This window comes from Trachymyrmex cornetzi, unplaced genomic scaffold, assembly GCF_001594075.2.
Source record: "Trachymyrmex cornetzi isolate Tcor2-1 unplaced genomic scaffold, Tcor1.1 scaffold56, whole genome shotgun sequence".
In the NCBI taxonomy this organism is placed as follows: Eukaryota; Metazoa; Arthropoda; class Insecta; order Hymenoptera; family Formicidae; genus Trachymyrmex; species Trachymyrmex cornetzi.
Window position 1 is genome coordinate 669124 of NW_017299871.1, and position 26082 is coordinate 695205.

The 26082-nt window shown below is 27.3% G+C and overlaps 1 protein-coding gene across 1 annotated transcript in view; it reads left to right on the plus strand.

The window, feature by feature from the left end:
- Nucleotides 1-26082, plus strand: part of LOC108765865 (uncharacterized) — a 42697-nt gene that overhangs the window by 7963 nt on the left and 8652 nt on the right. The window contains 32 exon segments of the mRNA XM_018514734.1: nucleotides 1794-2063; nucleotides 2624-2807; nucleotides 3144-3300; nucleotides 3541-3622; nucleotides 7707-8180; nucleotides 8367-8834; nucleotides 9289-9472; nucleotides 9702-9858; nucleotides 9961-10042; nucleotides 10558-10961; nucleotides 11059-11336; nucleotides 11597-11793; nucleotides 11973-12272; nucleotides 12365-12431; nucleotides 12696-12782; nucleotides 15570-15657; nucleotides 16097-16511; nucleotides 16639-16794; nucleotides 16886-17372; nucleotides 17693-17931; nucleotides 18283-18635; nucleotides 19225-19502; nucleotides 19786-19973; nucleotides 20135-20302; nucleotides 20662-20814; nucleotides 21086-21682; nucleotides 22836-22991; nucleotides 23393-23876; nucleotides 24154-24392; nucleotides 24801-25171; nucleotides 25332-25609; nucleotides 25758-25939. Of these exon segments, the coding sequence (XP_018370236.1) occupies nucleotides 1794-2063; nucleotides 2624-2807; nucleotides 3144-3300; nucleotides 3541-3622; nucleotides 7707-8180; nucleotides 8367-8834; nucleotides 9289-9472; nucleotides 9702-9858; nucleotides 9961-10042; nucleotides 10558-10961; nucleotides 11059-11336; nucleotides 11597-11793; nucleotides 11973-12272; nucleotides 12365-12431; nucleotides 12696-12782; nucleotides 15570-15657; nucleotides 16097-16511; nucleotides 16639-16794; nucleotides 16886-17372; nucleotides 17693-17931; nucleotides 18283-18635; nucleotides 19225-19502; nucleotides 19786-19973; nucleotides 20135-20302; nucleotides 20662-20814; nucleotides 21086-21682; nucleotides 22836-22991; nucleotides 23393-23876; nucleotides 24154-24392; nucleotides 24801-25171; nucleotides 25332-25609; nucleotides 25758-25939 (8223 nt within the window).

The window sequence follows — 26082 nt, forward strand, 5'->3', positions numbered from 1 at the left end:
CCCCCCCCCCCGCACTAGAAATAATTAATTAAATCAACGTTGATTGACGTCAATAGTACTGATCCGTCAACGCCGATTCGGTCAATCATTTCTGACTAGGTAATATAAATAAATCAAATTATTCATTTAAAATATTTATATACGTGTGTATGTTTGTGTTATAAATATTAAGATAATTTCTGTATTTTTCTTTTTAATTAGAAACTAATTCAAATAGTAGCTACACAAAATTTATATCAATAATATTTATAAAATTAATGTAATACGAAGGGCTACGAGTCAAAACAATTCAAATTTAATGTAATAAACTAACAGATAATACAAGAACAATTGAGAATATAAATAGACGTTTCAACCTCCTTTCTCTCTCTTTGGGTCATTATCAATGTTAAAAATGACACTATGTATAATAATATTTATATACAAACTCTTTTTCTTAAAAACCAATATATTTTTGAAATATGATAATTGGAAGTAATATTTGTACAGATATTTGAAAAAAGAATTCGCATGGCGTTTTTGAAAGTATTATTAAATGTTGGCTTAATATTCACCGCTGCAACAGCTCTTTCTGTTGACGAAGATTCAGGGTATGATTTGAGCACAGTCAATTATCGTTTACCAGACAATGTAGTGCCAGTACACTACAACATTGGACTTATACCGTATATTGAAAAGGATAATTTTACCTTTGATGGTAAATCGCATATCATCATCGAGATTCGTCGTGCATCTCAAGACATAAGTTTACACGCACTGGATTTAATTATAAATGAAACAGCAACATCATTGATCAGCAGCGATACCGATATCTATGTACCGACGACGCATAATTATGACAATAAAACAGAAATCTTAATTCTTCATTTCAATGATGAATTATCCCCTGGAATTTATAGTCTATATATACAATTCATCGGTATTCTAAATGACGAATTGCATGGCTTCTTCAGAACATCGTATACCAATGAGAAAGGAGAAAAAGTGTAAGTACAGAAATGTCCAATATTAAAATTTTAAAAATGTTCTTAATTATTATGTATTATATTCTAAGATCTTCTTAATTATTATGTATTATTCTCGTTTATGATTCATTAAAATTATCCACTCATTTACTTATTCTTGCAATCATTATTATAATATATGTGAAAGTTTTTAGAATATCTTTATATAATTAAACATCCTCTTTAAATGTATAATTATATATTATTACATTTTACATTTTTTTTTTTAATTTATAATGAAATATTTTTATACATTTTTAAAACAAAATTTTATCAGAAATATTTTCCTAAACATGTATAATAAAAAAATAAATTTCGATTGTAATCGAAAAATTGATTTTTTTTTTTAATTCCTACACATTGCATAAAATTATTATTATTATTATTCCAATAAAATTATATTATTAAATTTTTAAACAAACATATGTGCTTGTCCTCATTCAAAGGCATCGGAGTGATACATATGTCACAACCAGATTGCAAAAAAATGAATATTATTATTCAAATATGATTCTTAAACCGCATTTGTACGTTTTCCAAACATTTCGCTCGTTTTAGCACTAGATAATGTATCCGTTATTGAAAACGTGTCATATTGAAATGTGATAGGTGGTTGGCCGCATCGCATTTCGAGGCAAATTGGGCGCGACGAGCTTTCCCGTGTTGGGACGAACCGGCATTAAAGGCCACTTTTAATATCTCCATAAAACATCGACGAAATTACACAGCTGTGTCAAATATGCCAATACGGGATCAATCGGATGACAAAGATGATATGATATGGACACACTTCGATACAACTCCCATCATGTCTACTTATCTCGTAGCGTTTGTAGTGTCCGATTATGTACATATTCCTAACGCAGATGGAACGCTCAATATATGGTGCAGATCAGCATTGGCTCCGCACTCAAAACTTGTACAGGAGATTGCTCAAAAGGCTACAGACATATTAACAGAATATACCAATATTACCGACAAAGTTCCAAAAATGGATCATTTAGCAGTTCCGCAACTGACAGCTGGTGCCATGGAAAATTGGGGACTTATTATTTATAAGTAATACAATATAATTTAAGCGAAATATACAGCGTAATACAATATAATTTAAGCGAAATTAACAAAACAATTCTTATTATATTTTGCATATTCTCCTTGCATCATAAATAGAAAATTTTTTGTGATTTTACATATTATATAATTTGCATGTTATCAGATTATTGATGTATATTTATATTTAATGCTATATAATTGTCAAAACTCTGTGAAAAAAAATAGCCAGGATTTTTCTCCAACTGCAAGTCAATTTTTATTTTCTTTATGTTTAAATTATATCTTTTCGAAATAATTTTAAACATTTTTGGCAATTTTTAACTATGAATTTAAAACGGCATTAAGAGCGATGTGAAGAAGATATAAAGATGATGAAGTGTAAAAATATAATAGAGTCATATTCTAAATTAAGAAAAATTAAGGACAAAGATCCATAATTATAAATTGTAAATTGTCAAGACCATAAAAACTCTTATATCTAATTTAAACAATTATATGTAAACATTATATGAACAAAAAGAGATAATATATACATAACTGACAATGAGTTATAAAATCATTTTTAGCGAAAAAGACTTTGCGTACAATGAAAAAAAAGATACAATGTTTCATAAACAACGAGTAGCAGTGACAGTAGCACATGAAATAGCACATCAATGGTTTGGTAATCTGGTTAGCCCGTCATGGTGGTCTCACGTGTGGCTAAACGAGGGATTTGCAACATTTTTCGAAGAGTATGTTCTCAATGAGGTAAATACTGTTTAAATACTGTTTGTTATTAAATTGAATTTATTCACATTTGTGTATTTCAAAAAGTCGTATGACAGATAAATTAAATAACAGATAAATTGAAATAATAGATCTCTCTATATCTATATATGACTATTAAATATAAAAATACAAATAATCGGTTATGGTTTTTTTTTTTATGAAAATATCATTAATAATTACATATTTTAGATAATTACTAATTAAATTAAAATAGACTTTAAATTATTTACTTTTATCAGTAATAATAATATTACATTAATTTTATATTTAGTTAATCTTAATTTTGAAATTTTCTAGATTTTTATATGTTTCCAGATTTTCAAAGATTGGCGTATAATGGACTTCTTCGTTGTTAAGGTTCAACAAGAAGCTCTTGATACTGATGTTGCTAAGAAAATGAAACCTATTGTATTCGAAGTCAAAACTCGTGAAGAAATTGATTCACACTTTTCTTATTCCAGTTACGGCAAAGGTGAGAAGTAAATGTAAATAAATCTCCTAGTTCCCTAACATATAAATAATACGAAGTAACAGGAAAGAGTAATGATAAAAATAGGAATTATTATTTACTTATATATTAAATTTTTCACAAGAACGTGAAAAAATATACGTTCTGTTTTAAATTTCACAAATCGATTTTTGCCTAACATATCTGCAAATTTATAAATATCCTTATGTTATATTAATCGTGTTTTGACGTTAATTATCACAGCACCTGCTATACTGCGCATGTTACAGCATATTATTACTGCTAAAGTATTTCAGAAAGGTATCATCAAGTATTTACACAAACAGTAAGTAACATATATAATTCTTGATACTTATAGATATACGAATTATTATAATATAGCATATAAAACATTAAATATATAAGGATGCTAAGGCCGGTTGTCATTCAAAAGGCAGGTTAATTTTTAAAAAGCTTATATAATTCAATCTATATATATTAATATGTATATATACATATATATATATATATATAAGTACAATAATAGTATTAAAAATTTTTTTATTTTTTATATGATCTATAAAATGAATTAAACAAATAAAAGATTGATTTTTTACATTGTTTTTCATGTTTATTTTACATTGTGTAGCCAGTTCAGTTCGGTTACTTCCGACGACTTATGGAATGCCTTTCAAGCAGCTCTCGATGAATCAGATGTTCCACATAATGCCTATACATTGAAAGAGGTAATGGATACCTGGGTAAAACAAAGGCATTACCCTATGGTACACGTGACCCGAAACTATGACACTGGTGAAACAATACTAGTCCAAGAACATTTCTGTTCAAAAAGCAAAAATGAACATACCGATGGCGATAAGTGGTGGATACCTTTGACTTTTGCTACGCGGTCGAATCCCGATTTCTCCAAAACTCTGCCTACTCAGTGGCTAGGACCACAAGATAAAAATATAAGTGTTAACGGAATCGATCCAAATGATTGGATCATAGTTAATGTACAACAAACGGGTGAATATGCCTCAAGTATACATTTACCAATAATTTTATTCTAATGAAGAAGTATTAGTTTCCGTAGTATAATTTTTCTTCAAAATTTCAGTAATAATTTATTTTATAGTTTATAATAGGAATTTACTTGTATATGCGCCTTGAATATAAAAAAAAATTCTAACACATTTCTTAATAAATCTCGAAAATATTTAATAATATGATTTTTAATATGAATTAATTTCTCAACAGGGTTTTATCGCGTTAATTATGATGATTCGAATTGGCGAAAAATTGCAAACTACCTCAACTCTGACAATTATACAAAAATACATGTACTTAATCGAGCTCAAATCATTGATGACTCCTATCATCTTATGATCGCAGATCAACTTGATATCGAGATATTTCTGGATCTTGCAAATTATCTGTCTCGAGAGACCGATTTTATAGTATTATACCATATGTTTAACTTTTTTGACATGTATGCGGAAAAATTTTACAAAATTTTACACATTGATTATATCAAGGTAACATTATTACATTTAATAATAAAAAATATTTATACTCAATATTTAATTAAGCAGAGTAGAAAGACCATTAAATGAATTATTTTTATAATCCTACATAGCAATACATACTACGTATTTTGGACGAGCTTATTAAAAATGTAGGATACGAAGAAGATCCTACTGAAAATGAACTTATGAAGCTTACAAGAGTCAATACCTTAAAATGGGCATGTTATTTCGATCACTCCGAGTGCAAGAGAATAGCCACTATTAAATTAAATGAAGTTCTTGCAAATCCTGAAACATATAGGTAATTTTATTGAGATAAAGTTCTCAATGTGCGACGCAGAGTAATAATAAATTCTTATTTGCTACACAAAGAGTTATAGACTAATCTTTTTATTTTAAAAAATAGAATATCCGCAAACTTAAAAGAATGGATTTATTGTAATGGTATGATGCAAGCCAACAAAACTACTTGGAATAAATTAATGGATACATATTTCATTAACCAAGACAAAAATATATTAGATTACTTGATTTGCTCTGAAGATCCTGATATTCTGATTAATTTTATAAATACAAGCGTCTCGAATGAAATAATAAACAATCATTTACAAAATAATCATTACTATGATATTATTCAAGTCATTATTCAGGAACATTCAGACAACGACGCGGTACTCAACTATATATTAATAAATTTAGAAAAAATCAGCCCTAGGTAATAACATTTTTTACTAATTATAAACTTACTAATATTAATACTAATTATAAATTATGTTTTTACTTACTAATTATAAATCTTTCATAAATTCTTTTATAGAGAAATCTCAAAACGAAAAGTGCTAATGGCTATTATTTTTAGCGTACATTCTAATGAACGACTTGACAAGGTAATTTTATTATCTTAAATGCATGTTATATCTTTACTTAATTATAATTATATTTATTTTTATTTACTTTTTTCGTATCAATAATTAAACTATACAAACTTAGACAAAATTTTTTAAGAATTTATAATAATAAAATTTGTAATAATTTTTATAATTTAGATAAGTGATTTTGTGAAAAGTAATTTCAACGAGGAAGCATCCAAAAAGATTCAAAATATAATAGACGACCGAAAATCTAGCATGACGAAAGAGTATAACAAATTTTTATCATTTGTAATACAAAATAAGACTGTAAAAGAATCATAACCAGGGATCTTTTAAAATAGATATCTATCTGTATTTCTAATATTTATAGTTGAGAATTTATGAAAAAGCTCCTTCTTTTTTAATTTACAATAAGTTATGTATTTTGTATCTTCACTATTTTTCTCATATGTATATTTTAATATAAAAAAATTTTATATTAATATTTTTGTTTTGTACTTAAATATATTTTATTACAACATTATATATTTACATTTTAAATAAAATGTACGTAAAAACATATTGTATTGAATATTATAGTATTCCTCTCTAAAATTAAATTTCTATATTATTATTTTTCCTATATATAAATATACTTAATAATATGCAAAATTGTATTAATATTTACTTACTTTAACATGTTTAATTAATTTAGATCAATTTATTTACAATTACTTTCTATCAATGTTTACAATTATTTAATGAATATTATTTTTTTGTTTCCTTATGCTACTTATATTGTTTTAGTAAATATAATCTTCTAAAATTTTTACATTTAAATATTGCCCAATAGTGTTTACTATTATATCTGCAAATATAAAACCGCATATTCAAAAGTCGTGCCATATCACCTATACGTAGCAAAATTACTTGCCTTGCTTTGCTTTTTCGAAACGATCATTCTTTATTAACATCAAACGTTTCCGAAAATCGTAGCAAAGAGGTCTATAAATGAGAAGTAATAGTGGCTAGTATAATCACTATAATCGTCATGGGATCTTGTAACATCTAACAATGTAGGTACGTAAAAAGAATATTTTATTACTGTTAAACTAATCAATATTTACATACTGTTTTTGTATATAAGAATTCTTATTTTCTTTTTCAAAAATTATTGATTTAAATTTTAAATTATTCGATGAATTTTAATTGAATACGTTCTATAATCATAGCACTATTACAACTTTTATATTCTGTATTTTTACTTAGAAATTACTTTTTATAATTAAATAAACAATAATTTAATATATTTTTGTAATTATTTATAAAAATCTTAACACAACGATCATTTAAAATCAACATTTATGATGCCCACAATAAGTTATATGAATATAACATTACATATAATTATATATAACTATATATGGGACTTTTTTCCCCGGGATCACCATTCGTTTGTGTTGAAGTTATGTAAAACTAAACTCAGCCTTGAACATGATACTCACTGCTATTGTTTAATATGCTTAATCCGCTTAATTAACACTACGGTCACGTTAGTTGTTTTGACGCAGAGACGCATTTCCACAATTGTTATACTTTGCGGTATTACATTCACACTTCTCTGATGAACGCGAAGCTACGTTTCTATAAATACAAGGTACGCACGTGTTTAAGTTCTATTAAAATATTAAACATCAAATTAAAATAGGATAATCTGTCTATATATATATACATATAATTATATTTTTAAAAATAATATTTTTTATAAGAACAAATAAAAAGTTCTAATTTTATCAAATTATAGTTTATTATTTTTAGGTATAAATTGCTTAAATTTAAGTTACGTACTAAATTGATACAATCCGAAAATGTAAAAATATTGATACCAGAATATAATTAGCATTTATTCAAGTGACAAGACAGTAAATTCATAATAATAACGACGTATAAGAGACTTTTTTTCATTTTATGTTTGTTGTGGATTTTTAATAGAAAGAAATCTATCGATAATATTTAAAAGAAATTTAAACTAATTCTTTCATTTTTTCAGAATGCTGACATGCAAAATTATCTACATTGTCTTTGCATTCGTCGCAATAGACGCCGCTGCCATTCAAGACTCAAATCTGAATGATAAGGAAATAAATTATCGGCTACCTAATCACACAAAACCTCTATTCTATGATCTTAAGTTGAATCCGCATCTTACGTCAGACAACTTTACATTTGATGGCGAAGTACTCGTCTATATAGAAATTTTGAACCAGACGAGAACTATCACGCTGCATACAAAGAAGCTGATAATAGATGAAAACGTATCTTTTCTGAAAACCAACACTGGATTTGATTTTTACGTTCCAACTACATATAACAGTAACAATATAACAGAACTTTTAACTCTTGGTTTTGACAAGGAACTATCTATTGGACATTATATTTTATATCTGAAATTTGCTGGTATATTGAATGATAGATCATATGGATTCTACCGAAGTTCTTATGTTAATGACACAAAACATATAGTGTAAGTATGAAATCATTCATTATCGGTTTCTGAATTATATATAAAAAATAAAGTAATAAACAAAATCTTCGTAATTTATATAAGTAAATATTTTATAAGTATATAAATTTTGATAGGAACACTATACAATAAAAATAAATCATTGTCTTTAAAAATATAATATAATAACAGCCGAAATTTTAATAGATGGTTTGCCGGGACAAATTTCATGGCAACTTACGCACGTGCTGCTTTTCCCTGTTGGGACGAGCCGGCATTGAAGGCCTCTTTTAAGATTGCCATCAAACATCATCGTAATTACACGGCTATTTCGAACATGCCGATTTCCGAAGAATCGGAAATCGACGAGAGTGACGGAAAGATATGGACACATTTTGAAGAATCGCCCGTCATATCAACGTATCTAGTCAGTTTCCTAATCTTCGATCTTCGTAATATAAGCAATTCCGATGGAACCATCAACGTCTGGAGCAGAGGCAGTGTAATTTCCTCAGCAAGTTTCGCCCACGAAGTCGCCCAGAAGGCGGCGATCGAATTGGAACGATACACCAACAGTTCCGTTCGGTTGGCCAAAATCGATCATGTTGCGCTTCCTGACAGATATGTTATTGGATACAATAAGGACATGGAAAGTTGGGGGCTTATCACTTACAGGTAATGTCATGATACGTGCGTAGAAATGCAATAACACGTTCACAGAAAAATAAGGTATGGCAATACATCAAATATCGGTGATGTGATATCTCATAAATGCTTATATGAATTAAAAATCTATTTATATATGAAATCGTATTACACTAATTTTCTACAGTTAAAAATTCTTACACCATAATGCTATAGAGAAATAGAATATTTCATAACGTATAGACATGTATTATTTTGCAATGTCGCAAATTTTGTCTGTATATAAAGTATTACATCTGCAAAAATATTCTTTGTCCTCGCTTTGATGATGTTATATATTTTTACAAATTTTTACAAATATTTAAAAATTAGTCTTTTAACGATATAGATGATATAAAGTAACGTGTTAAATTATTTTACAATATTTGTGAAATAAACTTTTACATATGTTTGATAATATACATTACAATTATATTATCTATAGGGAAGCTACAATACTGTACAATGAAGAGGGAAGTTCAACCGATGAATTGTATAGAATTGCAAATAATATCATTCATCAATCAAGTCATCAATGGTTTGGTAATGTTGTTAGTCCTTCCTGGTGGACTTACATATGGATGAATGAAGGACTTGCGGAATATTTCAAATACTACACTGCTGATAAGGTAAAAATTTGATAATAAAGTTCACAAATACATTTTATTTTATTTCATGATCAAGCATTGTGTTTTGAAAATATATCACTATGCATTTCTCCATCTAACAGTTTTTGTAAAATATATTTACGATTTTCTTCTAAGAAAAAAAATATCAGAATTAGAAGTATACCATAATTTTTAAATATAATATACATAAATGTACATAAATATTAAGCAGATTTTTTTTTATATTTAGATTTATAAAGATTGGCGAGTTATGGATTTTTTAGTTATGGAAACGCTAAATTCAATCCTATTTTTGGACAGTTTAGAATACACGCAACCTCTTAATTTGGAGCCTAATACTATTGAAGAAATTAAATTAAAATTTTCTCCATTAAAAAATCAAAAAGGTGAAATATTAAATAATAACTGCAGATTGCTTAAAATTAACTTAAAATTATCTTATAAAAAAGTCGCAAATCCTTCCTTAAAAAATACGATTGTCATTTCAGCTTCTCTGCTTTTACGAATGCTTTCACATTGTCTCTCTGATGATGTATTCCACACAGGACTCATCAGATATCTTAATAAACAGTTAGTAAAATATCATAATTTTATACAAAAATAGATTTATAAAATATATTTTTAATTAGGCTATTAAATTACTATTATTTAAATAATAATAGAAGTCATTAATACACAATATATAGCTAACAATTGTTTAACATATTACAACAAATAAAAATTTATATTACTTTATTATGTATAATTATACGTTGTGTTTTTATATATATATATATATATATAATTATGTTCAAAACACGCTTCTATTCTCGGTATCGACGCGGTCAGAATATGTATACATTCTCAACCTTTCTTTCTTTTCTCGCGAAGTGAAGGTTACCTCTCGGTACCTGTGTATATCTATCGCTTAACGACCAAGTTAGCGAAATATATCATATATAATGCAAAATATGTTGTACATTAGAATGTTATGTATGCATGAGTATTATGGCTTCTTAGGTAGTATCTCATAAAATTATTATAAAGTTATAATAATGCTACAATAGGTAATCTATAAACTCAATGTTCATCTAAAAAATTATTAGCAAGTACGGCGCAGCTAAGCCTGAAGATTTATGGGCTGCTTTGCAAGATGCATTTGATGAATCAGCGATATCTCAAAACAAATTCAAAATTCAAGAAGTAATGGATACCTGGATAGAACAGAAAGGATATCCTCTTATTACAGTAATCAGAGATCAACATACTGGAAAGATAAAGATTACACAGGAATATTTTCAACCGTATGAAAAAATAGGTGTACGTAAGAACCTCATTAGAACAGATATTACGAATATAAAGTGGTGGGTACCAATAAATTTTGCAACTCGCACCAATCCAAATTTTTCATCAACCTTAGCAACGTACTGGTTGTCGCCAAAAGCTGAAGAACTCGTAATCGATGGTGTCGACCCACAAGATTGGATTATCGTAAATGTTCAACAAACTGGTAAGACTTATACGTTTTTTATAAAGATTATTTAGATATTAATTAAAAAATTCAATATTTGATAATATATAAATTTGAATTATACCTAAAATTTTAGGTTTTTACCGTGTGAATTATGACACAATAAATTGGTTGAAAATTGCTGATTATCTGAATTCTGAGAATTACACAAAAATACATGTACTGAATCGCGCACGGATAATTAACGATGCAATTCACCTTATGTTCACGGATAAATTAGATCCTAGAATTTTTATGGACCTTACAAAATACTTACGACGTGAAACGGATTATGTAGTATGGTTCTCATTGTTTAAAATTTTGAGAGATGCAACTAAGTATTTTGCTTATAATGGAGGAGGTGAATTGCTTAAGGTAAATTATAATATTACATATCATAAAATGCAAGAATAATTAAAAAATCTGTGCAAGAATTATTAAGAAATGTTTCACACAGATAATATATAGAACTTAATAAACCCAATCATTACTGATTTTAAAATCCATTGATATGTGTACCGTTTTAATAGTGTACATATTCCTATTTTATTATAGTAATTGGTTAAAATGCTCTATATTTCATTTATATAAATGTATTATAAAATTGATGTATTATAAAATTTATATAATTATAGTCATACATTTTGGACTTGATGAACAATATAGTAGAAACTGTAGGTACACAGGATCGTCCAAATGACGATTACTTCACGAAATTCACGAGAAATGCAATTCTTGAGGATGCGTGCGTTTTTGATCATCCTGCATGCTTAAATAAAGTCTATACTCAATTAATTGATTATTTAAAAAACTCAACGATACTTTCAAATAGGTAAATACGAAATATTATATATTTAAGGAAAGAAAAACAAATAATATGTAATATATGTATTAAAATAATTTGTTATACAAATTATTTTTATCTTGTCGAATATTTATTTGCTAAAAGTAAATAATATTGAGAGTAATTCTTTTCTATATATTATATAACATTTCTAAAAACTGCTTTAGAACTTCATTTCATACGAAAAGATGGATATTTTGTAATGGTATAAAACAAGCGAATGAAACTATTTGGAACAAATTGCTGTATATGTACACGAACATGTCTGAACAAACATTATACTGTCTGGGACACTCTAGAAACCCGACCATTATCGAGAAATTTTTAAATATGACTGTATCTGAAGATGCACCAATCACAAAGAATGATATTCATCGTATCATTTATTCCGTATTAAATGGAGGTTTTCCAAATGTCGATGTAGTCATGGATTTTATAATGAATCACTGGGATAAACTTACAACTATGTAATAATCTTATTATATTATCTAATATTTCAAAAATTGCATATATTCTTTTAATCACAGAATTGTATAACACATTAAATTTTTTATTACAGCGTTGACCCAATGGATTTAGTATATGATATTAGTTGGAATGTTGTATCCAGGAAACAAATCCAAAAGGTACAGATTTTGCATAAAAGTCATAAAAAAATATGTAAAATTATATGTATATATGTATAAATATTTTTATTGTATATATATTTAATAAAAATTTATAGTTAAAAATAATATAGTATATATTTTTTTTTAATATTTTTTTATATATTTAAGTATTTTTTTATATATTTTATAATAAATATATATTTTTTGTGGATAGTATAGAAACATATATATAAAATAATGTTTTCTATGCTAAAATAGTATAATTACAATACTTCTTTTCAGATGAAAGCACTTTTAGATAAGCTTGGAATGGAAGTACCACAAATTATGAAACTTCAAGAGCAAAATATAGATTTGATAGAAACAATAGTAAATAAAATTCGTGTATGGTTAGTACATAAAGGTTCAAATTCATCTACAAATGTTATATTACAATAAATTCGATTATTTTATCGATAACATCATCAAAAAAAAAGAATTTCATAAAGATTATTATAATTGTTAATAATAATATCTTGTAAATAAAATTTTTATGTACGATAATGTAATAAAAAATAATACTAAATAATAGTGTTCTATCTAGCATAATTAACAATGATTTTATCAGACTATTAGTAACATTTCAATAATTAGATATAAGTAGCCGGTAAAAAAAAAATATTCGAATGCTATTAAAATTATAAGTGTTACATACACATTTGGACTTAATTATATACTCTACCGCAATGTATCGTATCGGCTACTGGGTTGATTTAAAAAATTGAATGATGAAAATAGAAGAAAAAATACATCATCGTGTGACTTTTCAAATTACGTGATTCTAAAAAATCACGTACTGATTTGGATCCGTTATTGATTTACTTGTCTTAATTATATGATTCCGTTATATGACTTTGTGACGTGATTTTTTTCAGTAGAATAATTAGATCTTATCTGATTAAAATATCAAGAAATAAAATTAATATTTAAACATTAAACTTTTATCTTATTTTGAATATATATTTTCTAATAAACATTTATTACGTTTTACAAGAAAAAGAAATTGTAAAGTCACGAACAAAGTAATCAAGTTTATATTTTTGTATTATATTCGCTATTTATCCTTATCAGAAGAGGTATCGCTTTATCATAATATACGTTATACAGTAGGAGACATTGTATTGCTTCAAATGCAATTTTCTACATTTATATTTATAATAGAGGACAGAGATTATCGCGGTAAATACACTGTTGTCTCACTCGTAATGTTATATATGTTATATGTATAAGTACATAGATAACAGATAAAAGAAGAAAAAATCAGTTATGACAAGTTATAGGGCTTTCCAGCCAAATAGTTATTTGGTGACGCCATATTATTGTAGATCAATTCCTTAATTAAGTCAAAACTATATTATAACATTCTAAACACAAAACAATTTTAAATAAAACAATTTCATATTGTTATGAGCGGAATTATAAAATCTTTGATTATCACTTAAATGTGCATGCGTACATGTTTTAAAAAATACAAGCATCATCATACTTATATTTATAATATAATTATGTATGATATAAATGTATTTATAATACATGTGTCATAATTCTAAAAATTTATTATAATTTCTTATAATAGTTACTTACAATATCATTATTAGGCATGTATCTTTCAAATTAAAAACATATTTTAAAAACAAAAAAGTTTGTTTTAAATACATTTAGAAGAATCCGATTTTAGCATTATATAGATGTACTATATTTTACTATCAAATATTATGTATTGCGTTGACATTTATTTTGTTGCAAATGTATTCTATTCTATAAAAAGATATATTATTTGTCAGGCTTTTGTATTGTCTCAAAGATAATGGTCAGTAAGTGCAGATTTTAATTACAAATATAATGTAAAACTTGATTTGTATGTTTATTTAATATAATTTTTTAAACTATGATTTTTCACAAGACAGTTGAGAAATTTTAATACAATCGTATAATTTAATTAATATAATTAAATGATTTCGCGACTTTGATTTAGCATAATCTATTAATTACTTCAAGACTTCGCTTTTTCATGAAATATTATAAATCTTATAAGGCATCAAGAATAATTTTAAAGATGTTACAAATATATGAAAATTATTTGATAAAGTTGTATCTCTACATGGAAACTGCATTAATTTATAGATCATCGATATAAATTGATTTGAAAATAGCTTGCTGCAAACAATTGTATAGTGATACAATTAGTAACAATAAATCTTGCAAGTTCTAATCTATAATATCTTGTTGTCACTCTCTCGCGTATTTTTTCTAGATATTTAATTATTGGTTTGTTCTAGCGCACGTAACGTTTTGTGCAAGCAAAGATACATCTGATAACATAGTTTTATATGAAAAAATTACGGCATCGTCATTGACAAATCTGATAACATATCAATATATTATAGATAATCTATCGGTAACAAAAACCAAAACGTATTTAATAAGGTCTCATTTGATCGAGAACTATTCGTGAGAATTGTTTATGTGCTGTGAAAATCGGATACATCTGCGGATACATCTATTGTCTGCGATAGACGTGTGACTACAAATCTTTCTACCATAATTATTTTGTTTAAAGGTGATTGAAATATTAGGAAAAGTGGTGAAATAGTTATTTGGTGACGCCATATTATTGTGGATATAATAAACTTTTGCTTATTTATATAGACAAAATTACGAACATTTATAACATTGTGAAATAAAATATAAACCATGAAAAAATAACAATATTAACCATAAATGAGATGACACTTTTAGTAAAGGTAAATATAATTAACTTTTAAATAGTTAAAATTTTTCTATTTTCGAAAGACTATTGTGTTAATGGCATAAGTTTGCTGTAAGAAATTTTGGAAGCATTAAATCTCACGCGCGCGGGTAGCTTTCTCCATTTTATTTAATACGTACATGTATAGATCTGCTCAAAAAGTATTTTAATATTTTATCAGGTTATTTTTTTTTAATCAATAATTGAGGCAAATTTTATACTTAAATAAAATACAAGGTAAATATTTATACGACATACTTGATTAAGTTACTAACTAAATAAAAAAATTTATGTGTTCACGCATATAATGTGTCCACGAATATCTTTATACAGTTCGAAACTCACCAAAGATTATGCAATCCTTTCAGATGAGGATTTCGCGGGAATATTTGTTCCTTTGCACTCTAATCACATTATTCTGCGGAAACGTAGCAAACAATTCCCCTCTTCACGATGGTAATTTTACCTATTTTATATTTAATACACACATATTTTGTATTGATTAATTTTTCAAAAAATATTTATAAAAAAGTTGAAACGTATACCTATATAACACTAATACATAAAATTATGTGTTTTTGCATTTTATATGAATAAACATGCATTCTCTTCGATATTTGTCTATCAATATTTGTCCGTGTTCAAAAATAAATTTGAATTTTACAAGATTATATATATAAAATGTTAGTGTTATAAAATTAAATGCTCACATAAACTCATAATAAATTCACGTAAACTAATAATAAAAAATATTATCAATCTATATAATAGCACATCTTTAAGTTGAGGCGCGCGATTACTAATTCTAGCTAATTTTGTGTGACAATTTTGCAATGTATCATTTTTTGAATTGTTTCGTATATGCAGCTTTAAGATAACTTATGTAATTTTCCAGGTACACTTATGCGAAATCTGGATATCTCACAAGATGAATCCATCGACTATAGATTACCAACAAACGTTAAACCCCTTTCGTACGATATTATATTGATTCCAGATTTTAATAACTTTACATTTACGGGAACAACAAAAATTGATGCTGTAGTACAAAATTCAACTAACACTATTACGCTACATGTGGGAAACATCAAAATTGATAAAATGTCTTTTCTGACATTCGAGGAATCTTCTATCTCATCTAATTTTCCGACTTCGTATGACGATATTACTGAAAAGTTCACTATTACCCTTCCCCGTCTACTTCTAGTAAATACGACTATGACAATTAATTTTGCGTACAGTGGAATCTTATCCGACAACATGATCGGATTTTATAAGAGTTCTTATTTCGACGAAAATGGAGAGCTTAGGTAAGTGATATGTCAATGTATGATCTGTTTCATATCAATAAAAGAAATAATAAAAAGAATATACGCTATAAATATATCCCAATAAATGTCATGATGCTTTCTAATAAGAATCTCTACTTAAAACTAGATGGCTAGCTGCAACACAATTTGAAGCGACATACGCGAGACATGCCTTCCCATGCTTCGACGAGCCGAGTTTTAAGGCAAACTTCACGATAAGAATAGCAAGAGACGACAATTATAAGACTATCTCTAATATGCCATTGGAAAGTTCTGAAATATTGTAAGTATCAAAAAAGTTTAATTGTCGATATGTTTTCTTTCCTGAATGAATTTTTTTGCCTTAATACATATGTGATATATTTGCTTTTAAGAGTACCTGGTGGCAAAACCTGGGATGTCTTCAAACAAAGCAGCTTAATGTCTACGTACTTAGTGGCCTTTGTGATTGCGGAATTCGATCCAATTGAAAAAGTTACAGATTCATTTAAATTTAGTGTATGGTCCAAACCATCCACCATCGATCAGACTACTTATGCATTAAAAATCGGTACTGAAGCCCTCGATTTATTTAGTAAAAAGTTTAATCAAAATTATACATTTCCTAAAATGGACATGGTGGCCATTCCTGACTTTGATGCCGGAGCTATGGAAAATTGGGGATTGGTGACATATCGCGAGAGCCGAATGCTGTACGATGAGAAAGAATCATCGGCGTTAGCTCAACAGGATGTGGCTTCCGTGGTCGCTCACGAACTCACGCATATGTGGTTCGGAAATTTAGTAACACCACAATGGTGGAGCTACCTTTGGCTTAGCGAAGCGTTTGCCTCATACTTTGAATACTTCGGTACTGCACTGGTAAGATTCAAGATTTTTATTGTTATACATATAACTATCGAATAGTTAAAATATAATTTTGAAAAAAAAATCGAGAATTATACAAATGTTATAAATCTAATTAATTTTTTTACAAAATTTAATTTTGCTCAATCCATGTAATCATACATTATATTAACGTTCTTAAAAATAAATTATTGATTTATCTTGACATTCATAATAATATCAAAAAACGTAAAAAAAATTTATTTTTACAAAATTTTCAACATTTTTTACATTATTTTACAAAAATTCAATTAATCAATTTTACTTTTGTATTCTAACACCTTTATTTGTTATAGCTCGAGAATACATGGAACATGACGGAACAATTCGTGATAGACCAACATCAACCTGCATTAATAGCAGATGGTCTTGAATCTTCTCTTCCGATGACTCGGGACGTTTTCAGTACATCGCAAATCGAAGGAACGGGAGATACTATTACCTATTTCAAAGGAGCCAGTATTCTACGTATGATGAGCCACATATTTGGAAATGAAATTTTCGAAGAAGCATTGCGCAGCTATATAAAAAACAAGTAAATACAGTAAACTATTATTGCATTTTAGAAAAATTAATTAATTTACTAAAAGATATTCGATTTTAAAATATTTATTGAAGGAACTACATAACTTATAAAATCAGAGATAACTTGTAAGAATATACTATTTTAATTAAATATACAAATCTTTTTTTTAATTTATTGCCTTTATTATTAAATTAACATATATTATAACGTAACATATATTATTTGATTTATTACTACTCGATTACATATGTATGGATTAAAATCATTTTAAATCACTGATATCTCATAAAATCTCTTAATGTCTCCTTCCCTTAATGCATTTGAGAGATTATACTGTTACAAACATAATACATCTTTTAGCAAAGAGAAAGGATTGGGCCATCCAGACACTTTATGGGAAGCAGTAAATTCAAATCTCCATATTAATGTAAAAACAATAATGGATTCTTGGACTACAAAAGCCGGATACCCTGTTGTAACAATCGCTATTAATGACGACGGTATCATGAATATTACTCAAGAACGCTTTCTTCTGAGAAATTTGAATGAAACTTCTACGGATACTACTTGGTATGTCCCAATCACGTTTACTACACAAACAGACCCAAATTTCAATAACACGATTCCAAAATATTTCGTATCTACCAAAAGAACCACCGCTTACTACGAAATTAATCCAAACGACTGGATTATATTCAACGTACAATCATCAGGTTAGTATAGAATAGTGTTTTTAACTGCACACACACAAAAATAACGTACAGAGCTATATGTGAACAGTAATATCTAATACACGTTATTTTATTAGACAGTTATACTATTATTGTATGTTAATTATTAAATTGTTACTAATTGATAGAATGTATTATATTATATTTAAAAAAATACTTCAACAAAATAATTTTGTATATATGTTAAAAATATTAAACAAAAACTTTTAGAATTTAAATTACACAATTGAGTCATCTGTGTCCTATGCATTTCTTTTGTTTGAAATATTAGGAGCAACAAGTAATTACAATATTTACATGCAAGTTATAACATTTATATACAATTTTTTAATATACATACATATTGAAATCTTTCTTAAAGGTGTTATGGTATATGTAAAAATCACTTAATTTTTGTATATTTATAAAAGTAATGTAAATTAATCCGGGACACGAACGACGCATCGTGTGTTGTAAAGGATCGGAAAATCATCGCGTGTATTAAGGATTAATGTCATAAGTTCTAAGAAAACTTACATGTACATTTTATATAAAAATTACTAAAACATTAATTTTGATATTTTTATTACAGGTTTTTATCGTGTAAATTATGACAGCCGTGAGTGGCAAAAAATTTTCAATGTATTGAAAGACGGCAATCTGAATGATATTCATGTATTAAATAGAGCCGGCATTGTAGACGATCTATTAAATCTGGGTAGAGCAAAATATCTAAATTATGATACGGTTTTCGAAGGATTGAGTTATCTTAAAAGGGAAACTAATTATCTGCCTTTTAAAGCAGCATTTAATGGTTTCGAATACCTAAATAGGCAATTTACAGGACACAAACTTCAACCCTTTTTCAAGGTTTATTTTTGTTAATTACAGAACACTAATTTGCACATAATTAAACAAACAAATTTATCTTAATTATAACAGAAATCCTCAACTATTTATATTGTCTGTCATACAAATTTTTTTAAGTAATTTGCAATTAATATTTTCTCTTTTTATAAAATTATTTAAATGCATATTCAAGCAATTAGAATTCTAAGATATTTGTATAAATTCAAGTGTAAAATATAAGAAATCTGTTATACATATTATATATATTTTATAACAATATTTATTTTATATTTCTTTTCTCTAGACCTATATTTTGTCTCTTATCGATGACATAAACGCTCAACTAGGATATGAGGATAAGGAATATGATGATAGATTAACAGTTTTGTTACGACAAGAGGTGAATAATTGGCTCTGTAAGCTTGACAATGACAAATGTATAAACAATTATGCAGACAAATACAAAAAATGGAAAGAAAATGCTACTGCTCGGTAAGGAACATTCTGTCATTTTTATTGAGACCTCCATAATGTACACATATGACATAAAATAAAATATAATAAAATTTAATATTCAAGTAGCCTCTAAGTATCTTTATAAGATATGTGTGTGTGTATTATATATACATATTAAATTGTTTAATATTTAATAGTATCAAACCGAACGAAAGGCCCACAGCGTACTACGTAGCCATAAGACACGGAACTTTTGAAGACTGGGATTTTTTGTGGAATGAGTATGTTCATTCCAATTATGCGACCGACAAAATGGTGATCTTAAAGGCTTTGGGATACAGTCAGAATACCACCATCTTGGAAAAGTAAGGTTTGAAATATACGCTGAAACATGGTTGAACTACCGCTACCGTTTAATGTATAGAAGTACTATTGTTCAAGATAGCAAAATAAAGATATATTGTGACGCTTATTATAGATAATAAGTTATCTACAAACAGCTTAAACGTTTTCTAATTAATTGATATAATTAAAAATGTTTACATTAATAATATACAAGTAATTTCAATTTTTTAACAATTCTTAGTAGCGTTAATTTGGCCTATATAGTCGTAGCTATAATTCTGATAGAAGAAAATAACACTACGATAAAGTTTAAGCAAATATTGTATGTAAATATTCTATATATTTTCTTACAAAATTTACTTCTATTATTTTCGTGTAGATATCTGAACTCTGCCATTAGCAATTATAATACCGGCCAAATTCGCAAACAGGACAGTACAAGCGTCTTTGCAGCCGTTTATAACTCTGGCCACCTTGGTGCAGAATATGTTCTTGACTTTGTTGAAAAATATCACCAACAGATGGAAGAATAGTAAGTTATTTTTATAATGCAGTAATTTTATACAATATTAATTCATAAAGAAAAACAGAATACAAGTACTTAATATTTTAATCACATAAATAAACGCAAGGTATAATATTTTAATAATGTACCTGCATATTAAAATGCATTACACATAACATACTCTATAAAATATATTTTTTCAAGTTATTTTGGGCTTTACAAAATGTTATTTAAACGATATCAACGGATGTATAAAAAAATCATTTCTACGTTTATAAACATGCAACATTCCTTTTAGCTACGGAGGACAGAGTACAATAGCCGCAATTCTCAATGGAGCATCGCAGCATTTCTCTACCGAAAATTTAGTGAACAAATTTGAAAAATTCATAAACGCTAGCAAAACAAGCTTTACGTCGATTCAAAAATCTCTGGAGTACTCCTTAAAAGTCGCTAAATATGAATTAGACTGGTATAACTCCTATTCGGCATCTTTAACTCCATGGTTGCAAGAATACAACTTAACATTTCGCCTACCCAACAATATAAGTCCTAAACATTACTTCATTTCCCTTACGCCTCGTCTTAGTGGGAATTTTACTTTCGATGGAAAAGTGACGATCAAAGCCGACATTATGCAACCAACAAATCAGATTATTTTACACTCGTCGGAAATTGAAATACTTCCTTCCGAAGTAATCGTGAAAGCCAATGGAACAGAAGTACCAAAATTAAACGAAAAATTCTTAAATCAATATGAATTCTACATTATATATCTCACAGAATATCTAACTACTGGAACGAAATTGGACATCAAAATCAAATACACAGGTCATTTGAATGCTGAGCTTCGTGGCTTTTACAAAAGTTCTTACGCGAATGAAACAGGAACTAGGTAATGTTAAACATTATTATTATATTATTTATTCAATTTGTGTCAAGCAAGTTATCATTGAATATTTTCTTGAATTTCCTTTCTATTTCAAGAAATTCGTGTTTTTATAAAAAATGCTAAGAAAAATTTCTAAAAACTAATATATTTACTATCATTTATTATAATTTATTTCATGTTAATGATAATTTTACAATAACGCCTTGACAATAATTTAATTTTAAATTTTAAGTTATCATGTTCACCAAATAGATTTAAAAAATTAGAGGAGACAATTGATATAAGAAGTGTAAAGAAATATTTTTTTATATCTTTTTTTTTTATTTATACGATAACTCTGGTATTTACGCCGCGCGGAGATTTACATCACAGAAGTCAGAAAAAATAGAAGGAGTAGGGGTAATTTGCACACAACCACTCTGTTACATGCTTTTACATTATATTAGTATTTTGTTACGATTTTAATTCTTTACTGTTAATATTAATGAAATTACTGTTAGTTGAATCAATGTAGTAAGTAGCGCAATCATATATCATAACCCACATAAAATGATTATTATAGATATTGCAATAATGATTATTTGGTGATATATAAGTATAGAGAGATAGTAAAGAATGGAGTATAGCAAAATACAAGTGCTTAACTCTTATATTCTTTATTCATCTTAATGTCATGTATACGGAATGTACGGCATTTTTAACGTACAGAATTTACTCAAAGCATATAAAGTGCGTGGATTGAATTCCATGCATTAAATGCAATAATGCATTACAATATTGCATGTACTTCATATCGTAACACTTGTAATATATGCAAAATATATTATAATAATTAATATCTATTATTTTATATACATATTTATCATTCTTGTTCCTTGATAAAACTTTGTAAATATATTTTATAAGTTATTATGTCATTTTATGTCTTATTTCTAAGCATTATTTATAAGTTTTTCATGAGCCATACATCTTACCTATGAGTAGTCATATATCCCACCTCTATAGACGGTACAAAGTTTTTATCGGTATAGTTCATTTAGTGTAAATATAGTAAATAATACAGATTAAGTTTTTGTTAGATGCGGCGTATATATCGGAGTTACAGTGACAAAAATTTTTACATTAAAAATTAAATGTTAAATGTTTGATGTACTAGATGGCTTGCAGCCTCGCACATGGAACCCGTTAGCGCCAGAAAAATGTTCCCTTGTTTTGATGAACCAGCAATGAAAGCGAAATTCACTATTCAAGTTACCGTAGAAAATGGTTACACACCTATCAGCAATACGGCGCAACACGTGCAAAGGATAATGTATGCATAATGTATTTCTTAAAAAGAATTTAATTGGAACAACTTTCTTACAACTTTGCATTATCAATTGTAAACACATACACACGCACACAACACACACATTTTTCCTTTGATACTATGTTATTATTATTTTTTTTTATCTCTAATAGAAAAGAGAATGAAATCTGATTAATAAATGTTAATATCAATAAAATGTTGATATATTAATATCTCTTTTGATACAAAAGTGTACTTTAAATATGCTGTGTGTGTTTTGAATATCAATTTATTAAAAAATATTACAGTGTTAACAATAGAGAACATTATAAATACATTTGTCATTTTAAGAACAAAATTACATGACTGTTACAAATCTCATTGAAACACAAAAATTAAAATGAATTCTTAAAAAATTGTTACAGCGATGGTGGTGCATCATATACCTTCTTCGAATCAGTACCGATGTCGACATATTTAGTGGCAGTTCTCGTTTCCGATTTCAAGTTTAAATCTAACCAAACTAATGAAATTGAATTAGCTGTATACGCACGTCCCAACGCTATTAATCAAACCGACTACGCTCTATCTGTAATGTCTCAATTGATGTACTTCTACGAAACAATATACAAATTGCCAAAATATCCATTTCCAAAACTCTCTATGGCTGCGCTGCCCGATTTCGGAGCAGGCGCAATGGAGAATTGGGGCCTTTTAACATACAGGGAAACGAGTATGTTATATGACGAGAATCACTCGCCGATTACAAACAAACAAGATATCAGAAACGTGATTGCTCATGAAATCTCCCATCAATGGTTCGGAAATTTGGTCAGTCCTCTGTGGTGGAAGTATGTGTGGTTGAATGAGGGATTTGCTAGATACTTCGAATATCACGCTCCCGCTCGTGTACGTAATTAATGCACTCCGCCAATGTAATGCCAACTTATGATTACACTTGAAATTTAAATCTTTAATACGTATAGAATTTTTCTAAGAATTAAAGAAAATGTTCATAATTTTTTTTTTAGACTGCAAATACGTCAATTACAATCTTCTCTACATATACATATTTTTCTACATTTTAGTATAATAATGAAATAAATATCAAAATAAAAATATTGCGCATTCCTCAAGTAATAAATGTTTCTTTAAATAATAAATTTAATTATTATTTGCATTCCAGGCGTTTAATGATACGACGTTGGAATCGCAATTTGTGGTTGACCAAGTACATTCTGCTTTCAAAGCAGACAGTTCTTCCTCTACACATCCCATGAGTCACGATGTATCAACTAATCGTGAAATTCAAAGTATATTTGACACAATCACTTATAATAAAGGTGGTAGCATATTGAGAATGGTCGAAAAAACATATGGAACCGACGTGTTCAACAATGCATTAATTGACTATCTTAACAAACGGTATATAACGATAATATCTTTCTTATTATAAATATTCTTTTTAATAAATTGAACGTTTTCCATTTTTAATTAATAATTGTCAAACGTTAACTGAATTAATGATTGTACATTAACTATCATATTTCAGTCATAGCTAAATAAATGTTTGTTTAGAAATTGTAAAATGTAATTAATATTTTTATATCTCTAATTATTTGCATAAATATATTACCAGCTAAATTTAAATATTATTACGGTATAAAAGAAATTTTTAATTAACTGAATAAATTTTGAATATATATGTATATATATAGTCAAATTTTAGCAGGAAAACAAATTTAATACTTAAGATATAACAATTTAAAATTTTATTTTTTAAACGGATATTTTTGTCAGAAAGAATAAATCACTTTTTAATTAATTTTTTAGAAAATATGACTTTTCCATACCGGACCACTTGTATGAATCACTTCAACTAAAAGTAGGTAAGAAAGGTTTAAAAGATGATGTCAAAGTTATCTTAGACACGTGGACAACTCAACCTGGCTATCCCATCGTTGATGTCTTTATTTCAACAAAGTCAATATCTTTGAAACAAAAACGGTTCTTCCCTAAAAAACATGAGAATACTATTGATGATACTACATGGCACATCCCAATTACATGGGCAGTAGTTCAGAATACTTCAGAGTATTTTAATACCACGCCGAAATTTTGGTTGACAACAAAACGGACAATAATAAAAAAACCTAGAGACTTATCACCAGAATCACTTTTAATATTCAACAATCAGCAATCAGGTAATTATGCAAATCAAATTAGAAACTAAGACAAACCAGAAAAAATAGCAAATATAAAAATTTTTATATTTAATAATTTTTAATGTACGTATCTACATTATTCGATGATATTCGCTATTTTAAGATTTTTGCATTTACAAATATTTACATTTGTTTTTAGGTTATTATCGTGTAAATTATAACAAACAACATTGGATGAAGCTGATTGATTATCTTAAAAACCAGGACATTCAAACAATTCACGAAATCAATCGCGCAGCATTAATTGATGATCTTATGAACCTTGCAAAAGCAGACTATATTGATTATGAAACTGTTATATCTGCTACAATGTATTTGAAAAGAGAAAATAATTATTTCCCCTGGCGAGCGTTCTTCAATAATCTGCCTTACTTAAACAATCGTTTTGTAGGACGCGATAATGAAGACATATATAAAGTATGTCACAATTATATCAATTAAATTTTAAGTTGCATATCTATTTTAAGCTTTTGAATTGTTATTCAGTTTTTTTTATGTTTATTTTTACAAGAATTTTTGTAAGCAATTCCGTAGAGAAAGATTAATATGTATAATTTTTTTTCAGAAATGGTTAACATCGTTAATAGAACAACTTTACGCACGAATTGGCTTTGAAGATTACATTAGCGATGACGATCTTACTAAGATATTAAGAATACACACTCGCAAATGGGCTTGTAAATTAGATATAGCTGATTGTAAATTCTCAGCTGCAAAATATTTCGAACAGAAACAACGTTCAGAAACGTGAGTCCAAAAACAAATTAAAATATATTCCTTTTTTTCTTTGGTATAAAGCTGTTCTATAGTACATAATTCTGATGTGTAATTACAATTAAAAAGTATATAAAAAAATAAAGATATAAATAAAAATGAGATATATATATATA